This window comes from Culex pipiens, chromosome 2 (genome assembly GCF_016801865.2).
Source record: "Culex pipiens pallens isolate TS chromosome 2, TS_CPP_V2, whole genome shotgun sequence".
Lineage (NCBI taxonomy): Eukaryota > Metazoa > Arthropoda > Insecta > Diptera > Culicidae > Culex > Culex pipiens.
Window position 1 is genome coordinate 123,706,389 of NC_068938.1, and position 12,284 is coordinate 123,718,672.

The following is a 12,284-nucleotide window of genomic DNA, read 5'->3' on the forward strand; positions in this document are numbered from 1 at the left end:
TGTCAGCAATGATCAGAGGAATATTTTTCCTCACATCAACAAAAAAAAAAATGCCAAAAAAAATTTCACCATTTGATTGATATCCTCCGCACTCGCAGCGGCACTTACCCTTTTCGTCAGCTGCGTGTCCATCATGAAGTTGTGCACGTGTTTTTCTGCCCGCGTCAACTCGAGCTTCCTGGACACGACCGCCACCAGCAGGGCGGTACAACCGGCCCCCTGTGTTGGATTGTGGGGGTGAAAATGTTGGTCGGTTGGATCCCAGTTGGATGCAGTTGGTTGGTTTCCGTTTTCCGGTCCACGTGGAGCAGTGGTGAAGGGGGTGTTGCCGAAATTCCGTGGTCCAGCGTGGAATTTTCAGGTTGGGCATCCCGAGCAGCATCGTTTCGGAGGAGATATTTTGAGGAGTGAAAAAGAGCAAAAACGAGAGAAAAAAGAAGAAGATGGAAAAGCAAAACATTGCATGAATAATAAACAATACTTGAATTTGAATTTCACCCTTCATGTTTTTGTTAAAATATTTGCTTGTTATAAAAAGTATGAGTGGAGTGTGTGTTGTATATATAAATATCACTTTCAAACGGACTATTGTAGTCTAAAGGACGATGATGGTCTATTTTCACTCAGCGTTGGGGATCTTCTTCTTCTTCATTGTTAAGTTTGTTTTTTGGAAGTTGAATCTTTGCTGTGAAAACGTGAGTCGTAACTACGTTTATGTTTTATTGTGCATTCATAAGGTGTTGGTTGGTGGTAGGCAAGAGTGGTGGTGGCATTATTGTTGCAGAGCTAAAAACGTGAGTCAAAATGGTTTTATCTATTTATTTATATGTGGCAGCAACTAATTCCTCTGTGAAAACTTCATCTCGAGAGATATCCACGCCAGATCATCTGCTTTTTATTTCGCTAATATGTTATGGGAGGAATGCTATCTCATTTTTGGGGTTTATTGTGCACACGTGATATACTTTTTGTATGCTCCAACAAATAGTCTTTGAACAAATCCAGTTTTTATGTTGTTATTTAATATAAAATTATTCTCAAGATAACACTAAACTACTATTTTAAACTTATAGTAAATCTGATCAATACTGATTTTATTTAAAATTAAACAATAAATCTGAACAAACATGATAACAGAGCTTCAAAAATACACGTGTAACCCGTTCTAGTCTATACCACAAAAATGCTGAAATATCGACAAAGAAACCGAGCCAAGCAACATGATAATAAAAATGGAACCCATCGCTAAAAGCTTTCCCACATCAACAGAGCTCAGACCTTCTTCCCACAAATCACGGGAACGCCAGGCACGGAGCGTGAAAAAGTAAATTAAGCTGCTTCTTCAAGCACTAAAGACTACAAGACGACAGACGACAGACGACGACGACGGTGAGTATGAATATTCGTCACCACGTTCCACGTAGCTCCACGTGGAAGGGAGGGAGCTGCACGAATCACAATCACGCGCCATAAAGTGAAACATTAGCTTCGATGGAATCACTTCGTCGTGAGAATTTATGTGCGAGTTACATTTACGGAATTTATCATTTTACTGGGTTGGCAGGTTTTATTGTTGGAATAATATCAAAGCTTTTCCAAACATACAAATCTTATCAATAGTATACATGGTGTAAGGCAACATAAATAACCCAGAAAGTAAAGCTTTGCTTTCGCATGTCTGAAAAGCTTATCTTTTAAACATGTTTCGCATGTCTGAAAAGCTTATCTTTTAAACATGTTTCTCACTTTACACAAAAAATCAAACATCTACGTCGATTATTTGGGAATGGCATCGATTATTTAGTTATTTCTTAGATTCTTGAGCAAGATGCTCGAACAGGCTTGTGAGAGGACACTTTCCACCCTCAAGAATGCTCTGTCCACCCAGTTGTTGAATGAATGTGGCTAAATAAGCGAGCAATACCATAAATCACATCATTGGAGCCCATACATCAGCCAGCACGATGACGCACGACTTTGGCCACAACAACCGCCCAAATGGAGATGCCGAAGAATATTTCGTCGTGGTCGTGCTATCGTGGTGCACGTGCATTTTAGCCTAAATTTTGTTCAGGGCTTTTTGACCTTCACTGGTATCCAAAATTCGATTTCAATTCTGAAATATTCAACAAAAATTGTAAAAACTCCGTGCAATGTTGTCACTTCTCATAAGAATAGCAATAGCGACAAGTGGCCAAATGAAATTTTATTCAGAGGCCATTTTGTCATTCATGCATGCACGTCTACTGTTTACAGTTTCGGTTGAAACTCGGGACTCCGGGAAACGCTGAAAAAATCTTTGGGTTATTTTTTCTTAAAACCTGAGTTATCCTAATTTGCGTCATTCCAAGTCAACTGAGTATACTTTTGGACTCAACCTACACCGATTTGGACCAATCTTGGAGGGAAAGTTCATCTATCGATAGTTTACATAAATCCCAAGTTTGGTGCCAATTGGACCTTCCCTCTTTTTTCATAATTATTTTATTGCAGTTTATTTTTTAAAACGTGATTTTGACTCTTTCCTTATTTTTATTTTATTTGTATTTGATCCACCATTGTGTTCCCCAGCCAATTTTACATTGAAATTATTGAATATCAGCAATTTCGGTCATTTGATTTTTTTTTGTATTTTTTAATCCGGCTGAAACTTGGTGCCTTCAGTATGCCCAAAGAAGCCATTTTGCATCATTAGTTTGTTCCTATAATTTTCCATACAAATTTGGCAGCTGTCCATACAAAAATGACATGTGAAAATTCAAAAATCTGTATCTTTTGAAGGAATTTTTTGATCGATTTGGTGTCTTCGTCAAAGTTGTAGGTATGTAGGTATACGAACTACACTGAAAAAAATGATACACGGTAAATTTTTTTGGTGATTTTCAATTTCTCTTTTTGTCGCTAAAACTTGATTTGCAAAAAAAAACACTATTTTTATTTTTTTTATATGTTTTAGAGGACATTAAATGCCAACTTTTCAGAAATTTCCAGAATGGGCAAAAAATCTTTGACCGAGTTATAATTTTTGAATCAATACAGATTTTTTTTAAAAATCGAAATATTGGTTGCAAAAAATTTTCAACTTCATTTTTCCATGCTAAATTGAATTTGCAATCAAAAAGTACTTTAGTGAATTTTTGATAAAGTGCACCAGTGAGATATTGCCCTGCAAAGGTTAAAACACAGGAAAATTGATGTTTTCTAAGTCTCACCCAAACAACCAACCATTTTCTAATATTGATATCTCAGCAACTAATGGTCCGATTTACAATGTTAAAATATGAAACATTCGTGAAATTTTCCGTTCTTTTCGAAAACCATATTTTCAAAAAAATTAAATCAAGACTAACATTTCAAAAAGGCGTAATATTGAATGTTTAGCCCATTTGAAATGTTAGTTTTGAATTTTAAAATTAAAAACAGTGTTTTTTTGCAAATCAAGTTTTTGTGGCAAAAAGTAGAATAAAAAATCACCAATTTTTTTTACCGTGTATAATTTTTTTTCAGTGTAATCTGTATCCATACCTACAACTTTGCCGAAGACATCAAATCGATCAAAAAATTCCTTCAAAAGATACAGATTTTTGAATTTTCACATGTTATTTTTGTATGGACAGCTGCCAAATTTGTATGGAAAATTATAGGAAAGAACTAATGATGCAAAATGGCTTCTTTGGGCATACCGAAGGCACCAAAAAAGTTTCAGCCGGATTAAACAATACAAAAATTAAAATTAAAGAAAAAAGACCGATTCCGTAGAAAACTGCTCATATCTCAAATTAAACCAAACCATTGCACAGTGGGCGAAATGGAACCCAAAATCGGACTTAATTGCAGGCGGCTGGTTCCCTGGTATGAAAAATAGTGTTTCTTATGTAAAAAAAATCCGGGAAATCGATTGGTGATGGTTTCATCCACCGCACGAAACGGCAAAGGGTCCATTTTGCCCCTATTGCCCATTTTTTTACATTTTTTCTTGAAAATCGGTCTGTATTTAGAGCGGAGGCTTTAAGCGGCCATCCAAAATGCACTTAACTTATGTGAAAATGTCCCAGGAATCCAGTAAAAATAACCACTTGCACCGCAAAAATCATCTTGGGTCCATTTAACCCAAATTCCGCTATAAAAGCATTTTTGGGCATTTTCAAATGTTAGGTCAGATTTTACAAATCTGAAAATATTTTTATCGTAAAGATCAGACAATTTTACATAAGAATGACGATTTGCACTTGATAGTTTAACATATTTATGTTGATATAGGAATTAGACTAAATAAAAAGATTGAAGAATCAGTTTTGGCCCAATTTTCCCAAACGCAGAATAAACTGCCTTTTACATAATTTTTATTTTTATCAACATAAATGTGTTAAACTATCAAGTGCAAATCGTCATTCTTATGTAAAATTGTCTGATCTTTACGATAAAAATATTTCCAGATTTGTAAAATCTGACCTAACATTTGAAAATGGCCAAAAATGCTTTTATAGTGGAATTGGGGTTAAATGGACCCAAGATGATTTTTGCGGTACAAGTGGTTATTTTTACTGGATTCCTGGGACATTTTCACCTAAGTTAAGTGCATTTTGGATGGCCGCTCAAAGCCTCCGCTCTAAATACAGACCGATTTTCAAGAAAAAAATGTAAAAAATGGGCAATTGGGGCAAAATGGACCCTTTGCCGTTTCGTGCGGTAGATGAAACCATCACCAGTCGATTTCCCGGATTGTTTTACATAAGAAACACTATTTTTCATACCAGGGAACCAGCCGCGTTCAATTAAGTCCGATTTTGGGTTCCATTTCGCCCACTGTGCATTGGCGAGAAAACCCGATTTTTCTCATATAAACGTCAAGGGCTTAGAGGGAAGGGTTCCCGTGGTCAAAAATGAGCCCAAATTTTTAATTTAACCCATTGATTGGTCAATCTTTGATTTCAGGGGGTAGCCCCGAGGAAGCCCGAATTTGGATCGCCCATCAACAGATTTTATTTTCGGAGGGCTGTTTCCAAGCTTCGAGATTACCAAAAAAGTGTCCAAGTGGTATTTGGATGGTCCCCTAGAAAAGAAACAATTATCCCTGAAAAGTTAAATTTTTCTCAAACCGAAGCCAAAGACCTCTTGGGGAATTCCCCGCCAACTCACACGAAATCGGAAAAAATCGAAATCGATTTCCTTGAATCTTTGTTCTTAGAGGTTATTTTAGTCCCTGATCACGTATCCGAGGTTCATTTTTCGATATCTCGTGACGGTGGGGCTGTATAACCCCTCTCATTTTTCAGGATTTTTAATTAGACATGGTTTTCTGTGATTTGTAGCTCAAAACCGTGAAAAGATAGAAATTAGATTATTTATAAAATTTACGATCTATCCTGTTTGATGGCGTATTCAAAATTTCGAAAAAACGTATTTTTCATCGAAAAAGTTTGAAAATAGATAGATAGATAAATAGGACTACTTGCTGAAAAGTAAGGAAACCTTAAAGGGAACGCTCTTCTGCACGCAGCAACTTCTCTATTGCAGAAGTTCTATCTGAGAGAGAAGTAACTTTTTCTGAAGAAAAGTACGGAAACACTTGATTTTGTGAAGAATTGTAGAACTTAGCAGGTGAATTAAAGGAATTTGGAATACACAAAACGAACATTTGTTATTGTTTACATTGCGAGCACTAGTTTTTGTTTCGTCAAACATCAAAACGCACTTTTTTAGAAACGTCAAAAAAATAACATACGACAATATAGCACGATAACGACGTCTTGTCGGCCCGGCACTGGCTCGACGTCATACATGGACCAAAACTAGGCTGAACCATGGTGTTGCCTAAACATTGATGTTTTTTCTCATTTGAATAAAATTGCACGTGGAATATTAATGCAATTAAGGGGAGACGATGAATTGACAGTTTTCAACTTATTAGCAGAAAGAAAATAAAAATTCATGTGAAAAAAACTGGCATATGTTTTTTGCAGTTTTCCCATCACACGACACCCTGTAAATGGAATGTGTTTATTCGTATGTTCGGAAGCTGAGCGATGACACAAGCCTACCCGCAACCTTCGTCAATCCGCGATCCGTACCTCGGAGCCGGTTCCAAGAGGACAATAACCTATAATGTTCCGCACGCGATGCCATGAATATTAAGCGCAGAAGGATGACACGACTTTCTTCGGCGCTTTTTGGGATTTATCTGGGCTAAATATATAGGAGTCTAGGATGGAGCCTTTTTGTAATGGCCTCTTTTACTCCATGGACGCAAAAGCGTCCGTTTTTGGTCATGCCTTCCCAAGAGGGAGAGGAATGCGAGGTGTAGTTTCTCAAAATGTCTCGCAACATTAACGCTGGCAGCTTTATAAATCATAATTCGAATGACCTCTGGAAGGGTGCCCTCGCTGCTTATCTTAATTGAGTTCCCGGGGTGAAAGTGTTTTCACTTCGCTCGCTGGGGTTGTAAATTCAACCAGCGTGGGTGGGTGCCACCAGCTGGGTTATGACCCATTTGTGACCAGAGATAGCTCAGGTGCCTGGTTCTCGGGGATTTGTGCCAATTTTCCACGTTTCGACGTATCGTTAACTGCAAAAGTAGTTTTTTGTGGTTTATGAGAGGTTATTAGTATCTTTTTGTTTAGATATCTTGAATCTTTTCAACATTTTGAGACGAAAAGTTGGATGAAATTATGTTAGAACTCAGTTTTTTTTTGCAATGACGTTGCCATTTTCAAACGACAAAATGGTCTAATTTTCATCGCTTAAAAAACCAGTACCGAAACCAATTTGATTTTTGTACCGAAGCAACTAAAATTTTCATTGTTTTCAGTAAATAACATTTAAAGGACTTGCAGATGAGCAATAGGGTGGGTACGTTTTTCAAAAAGCTCTCGGATCAAGTTTTAGTATGGTCCCCCTTGAGCATATGGATTCGTTGTCCCTAGACCTTGCGCATCGGCAAACAATCCGATGTCTCCGGAATCAACTGTTTTCCCTGAAAAAGCATCAAATTTTCCTTAGCATGCTATGCAAGCTTGATGAACACCGCGACGCCATACGTCAGGCAGCTACCACGTGGTTGAAATATTTGCAAAAATATACAAATTTGCTATGCATAGATTCAGAATTCGACTAAATAATATCAGGACTGATCGAAATGATTATTTTCTAGTTAAAAGATGGTTTACAATTGAATATTCCAGCCGTTTCTCACCCACGTGGTAGCTGCCTGACGTATGGCGTCGCGTTGTTCATCAAGCTTTCATAGCATGCTAAGGAAAATGTGATGCTTTTTGAGGGAAAACCGTTGATTCCGGAGACATCGATTGTTTGCCGATGCGCCAGGTCTAGGGACAACGAATCCATATGCTCTCTTCGGGAAAAGTGTTCTCCAGACCATTCCCCATAGGCCTAAAAAAACCCTGATGCGCGCAGCCAGTTTACAACCAAATGAGCTGATATTTGGCATGAAAGTCCCTATGGGCATGCCCTACAAGGGGAACCATACTAAAACTTGATCCGAGAACTTTTTGAAAAATGTACCCATCCTAATGAGCAATTTAAGGCATTTTTAAAACTGATAGTTTCCGACACATGAAATATGCTTGTGGACTGCGTTATATCTAAGATCTCTGGAAGGTGTTTGGATCATTGAATATGTTTTTTTTAGTGGAATAGGCTTGGTTAGCTGGAAATTCTTCTTCGGTTTACTAGGTATGTTTTAATACGAACACAATGTTGTTTAAATATGTTTCTTCGAATTGGATTTTTATTAATACACATTTCATAGCAATTGATTATTTCTGATGAACTTGACCGTTTTTCTTTGATCAATGATTAAAATTATCCTGCACGTGTTTCGCAACCATGATGTTGTTAAGCCCAAATAATCAATAATCAATTAGCACAATGTATTCGTATAAAAGTAACGCTCCACCATGTCCTGACCATTAGTGCATTGCAATTTCCTTCTGAAAGCATGGATCTAATTGAAAGCCTAAAACGCTACCGGATTTTTCAGTTCGATTATTCCAACGCTGGAAAGGTTTACCTGGAAGCGGTGGACTGGATCGATCGGCTTAACGCCTTCATGGGGATTTGCTATTTCGATCCAAAAGTTAGCCGATTGCAGCCCCGGTTCATTTGGGGCATTACCACACTGTTCATTTACATTTATCTGGCCTTTGAGAGCACCTACTGGTACCGGAATGATGTTGAAAAGTTGCTGTTGTGCATCACGACTCACGGCTTTTCAGTTCAGGTAAATCTGAGAGTGGTCAAATGTCATTTGTGTCTGATTTGCTGATTTTCAGATGGCATCGAAAGTGTACACATTCATCATTAACCGAAGCCAGGTCGTCGAAGTGAACACGATGAATAGGGATTATTTCGAAATGGAAACAACCAAATCTGTCACAGTTCAGAACTCCCACAAATCCAGTGCCACGATTGCTTACATTCTACTCAAGATGACCGCCGCTTGTTACATCATTCTCGTCGGTCTAATCGTCCTTGGCCCAGCAATCGGCGGAGCCATCGTTTCGGAGAAGATCCTCCCGTTTGGATTCGAACTGTCCCATTCCAATGCATGGCCGGCCTACATCATGAATTTGGCTTTTCATGTCAATTGCGGGTTCTACGTAGCTTTCCTGACGACCTCCTCGGACTCCACTTTCATCCTGTATCTTTTGACGGCTGTTGGGCAAATCGACGCCATTTCGGGACTTCTCAATGAGTTGAACGAAATGTTGGAGAAAAACGCCTCTGAGGAGGTAATTTCGCTTCAGCTTAGACAAATTTTCCAACTGCATCAGCATCATTTCGCGTACATGAGAATGTTTAAGAACATGTTTCAGTACTACTTTATGATGGCGATTACGATGCTGTATTTTTGCATGTCGATTTGTTTGGCAGCTTTTGTTCTGGTAATATCTACTCCAAAATACTTTTCAATTTCAACAATTTCCTTGATTACAGATCAACTGGTACATGGGCGTCCTGGTTTTTTGCTTCTGCTCAGCGCAAATATTCTACATGTGTTTCCTTGGAACTGCGCTGCAATCGAAGGTGAGTTGGAAATGTTCCAGTGCAAACTCAGCTGTGACTTCAAGTGAATTCTTTTGCAGACAGAGTTTCTGATGAAGGAGATTGACTCCTTCAGCTGGTATCGGCTATCGGTTCCCAATCAAAAGTTTGCCATTTTGTTTCTGGCATCGGCGCAGAATCCGATTCTGCTATCAGCCGCTATGGTTAAGCTGAATGTGGCAACGTATTTACAGGTAGCCCATCTTGTATAAAATTAACTATGAAGCATGAGATATTTTAAATTTTAGGTCCACAAATCGGTTTACTCGTTCTTGATGCTGCTGTTGAGAATCAAGCAATAAAATGCTGAATTACTGAAACATGGAGCTTTTATCTCCACACCAAGTTTGAATTAATTATAATCACTTTTGTATCACACGTTAAAAGCAGTTCAATTTACTTGTTCATTTGTTACATGAGTTCGTTGCAACAGTTTGTAGCCTAAGTTTGAAATGAAATAAACTTAAAGTGAATATCACCAAAACTCATATGGATAAAGCAATATTTACACTTATTATGTATATAAGTTTACTTATTCCTGATAATTTGAGGTTTGGAACATTGGAAAAAGGAGGTATTAAATCATGCAATTTGTCAACCTGCAAATCTAAACATTTTCTCTGTGTATTGTGTGGCTCAAACTTATTAAAGTTGAGAGTTCAAAAACTCCCCTTCTATCTGAGTAATTTAGCCTTGAAAACCCTTGAAATAATTCTGTAATAATGTGCATATTTCTCACCGTAACTGTTTAAAAAAACATAAAAGGAAGAAAGGTAACATTTTATGTTTCACTCTAAAAATGTGTAAATTTTCCAATATTCCGTTATAATGGGATAATTCTCCGTCAACTCACTCGTCAACTAACTTGAGTGAAACATTCATCACAAATCTGAGCTCCATTTTTCCAATGTCGTTACGGAGGAGCGGTACGACCCCTTCTATTTTTGAACATTCGACAAAAATTGATTTTCAATAATTGAAATGGTGATGGTTTGTAAAGTTGGTGTCGAAGAACTTTTATGCAAAATTGAATACTCAAATTGATTGCGAACTAAAAATTTCGATAAAAAACGTATTTCACATAGCCAAAAGTATACTCTGTTTTTTAAATTCACCCATTTTATGGTACTCGAAGCTGAAGTTTTTATGGAAAAAAATACGATTGGTCTACACGGTCTGCTACTTACATCAAAATATTCCCAAAGGAAAAATTCTCATTCGAAATTAAATGCTCTACAACTTTGTAGAACTAACCAAAGCTGGAAAACACGACCCTAAAAAGTTATTAGTGATTAGAAAATGTCATTTTTGTAAGAAAACATTTTTTTACCAAGTTAAGATTTCCAAAAAAAGTGTCCACGTGGTTCATGGATAGTCCCTAAGGGGTTTGCTTGTAACCATCACGAGTTATCGCGATTTTACGAAAACAAGTTTTGTTACTCTGTATACTGTTAGTGTTTCTCAACTTCTCTCTGTTTAATAACATGAAAGTTGAAAGAAACCAGATTTTCAAACCTACTCCCACTAACATTTACACACAAGATCCTCTGTAATTACTCTTAGCTTTAAGAACAATGTAATTACAAAAGCCGACTCGATCCTAACCAGGTCCCAGTGCCGAAAAGGCCCTAATAAAGATAATTATATTTAAAAAAAATCAAACCTACGGCAACTGACATTTTGCCATAGTCTTTAAGTATTGGGTTCCCTGAAGATGCTTCAATCGACAAAATTTGATTTTATTAAAAAATACTAAGCGCCTCCATGAATTCATTTTAAGAAAAATAAATTCAATGGAGGCGCTTGGTTTTTTTTGTTTCACACATGCTTTCCTAATCTTTATCTCTCTGTTTCAATGGGTTTCAAATTAACTCTGGTGATAAAAAATAAAGCAAAACTTCATAATTTAACTGATGAAACCCATAAAACTTTTCGATTTAAATCCGATTCTTAATAATTGAATCGATGTTTTTAAAATGATACTTTTTCAAAACTTTTTGATGTATTTAATGATGCAGCAATATGTGACTTTTCTGTAGGCCTAAACGGAAAGTTTTTTTGAGAGTTATTTCCAAGTCATCAAACGGGAGAAGCCAAATTAACTTAATTATTCACGCTAAAAAAATATGAATATTACATTAGACGTAATTGCAAATATAATTTAAAATAAAAGCATGTAATCCTGAATAAAGCGTAATATTATGTCTTCCTCAACGCAAAGGGAGCGATTTTCAAGTTCTTCGGAGAAAGCAAAATATTACGTCTTGTGAAATGTAATATTCAATCTTGTTTGATGCACATATCAGGAGCGTGTTCTTTGATTTAAATTTACAGCAAATCAGACTTAATTTTAAGCGTATTTAGTTTTACCACTTCAGCGTGCAGTCAAACGTCAGCCATTGTTGATAGACGGACGAATGTTGCGCGTTTGAGCAAAAAGTTTCCTATTCGCGAAATCATCGAAAAAATGATGAAAATCTTTCATCAATCACCGTAAGGACAAAAAGGAGCGCTTTATTAAGGTAAGTTAACTAATTTTCCTGTGGAATACCATAAAAAATAACTTTTCTGACTGTTGTACGCAGATGCAGATCGACCGCTTTTCATCCGCCCGATTATCCGTCATGCGGTACGGTTCCGGAATCCGAGGTCCAGATCATAACGCTGGCTGTAGCTGTGCGCCCATAGAAAAGTTACAATCTGAGCTCAAACGACCGCTGATGATGGCGGTTCCAGCGCAACCTCCGTCGGAACCGCTACAACCACAACAAAACCATAAACTGAGCCGAATCAAAACAACCGGAGGTGGCTGGAGTGTGCAAAATCAGCCATCGGATCAATTCTAGAGGGCAAGCAGGTTTTATTCAGGTCAGTCTGCTGCTGGAACCTGTGCAGATGCGGATAGAGGTTCCAAGAAGACAGTGAAAAGTGAACAAACGGAGAATATCTTCCGGGGAAGATCCGGTACCACGGGTTCCACAAATAGATAGTTTGGGTCATGAAATTCAAAAAAGGTTTGTGTAAATTGTAATATTGTGCAAATAAAAGTAAATATTCATCATAAACGTTTTGTATGTTTCTTCACAAGTTTCCAATAAGAAAAAAAAACATAATTCCAATATGAATAACTCCCAATCAGATTGCGTTTAATGTAATTTTACACGACCGTACCGGTTGCTTGTTTGGGTCGTGTAATTTCCAAATCAGATGTAATTTTATGT

The 12,284-nt window shown here is 37.3% G+C and overlaps 2 protein-coding genes across 11 annotated transcripts in view; one reads left to right on the top strand and one right to left on the bottom strand.

Annotated features, from left to right (window-relative positions):
* The window catches only part of LOC120416662 (small conductance calcium-activated potassium channel protein), a 441,654-nt gene that overhangs the window by 21,715 nt on the left and 407,655 nt on the right, over window positions 1-12,284 (bottom strand). For all 10 annotated transcript variants that reach the window (XR_008212046.1, XR_008212047.1, XM_052707820.1 and 7 more), the window contains one exon: window positions 109-219. Coding sequence is in view for 8 of the 10 variants with exons in the window: in XM_052707820.1 (XP_052563780.1) it covers window positions 109-219 (111 nt within the window). In the remaining 2 variants the exon portion in view is untranslated. The remainder of the gene's footprint in view (window positions 1-108; window positions 220-12,284) is intronic.
* Window positions 7,065-10,302, top strand: LOC120416663 (odorant receptor 67d-like). Its single transcript, XM_039578476.2, has 5 exons — window positions 7,065-8,239; window positions 8,292-8,903; window positions 8,956-9,045; window positions 9,105-9,257; window positions 9,312-10,302. Exons 1-5 carry the CDS (start codon window positions 7,958-7,960, stop codon window positions 9,363-9,365), a joined length of 1,191 nt encoding a protein of 396 aa, XP_039434410.1. The 5' UTR covers window positions 7,065-7,957; the 3' UTR covers window positions 9,366-10,302.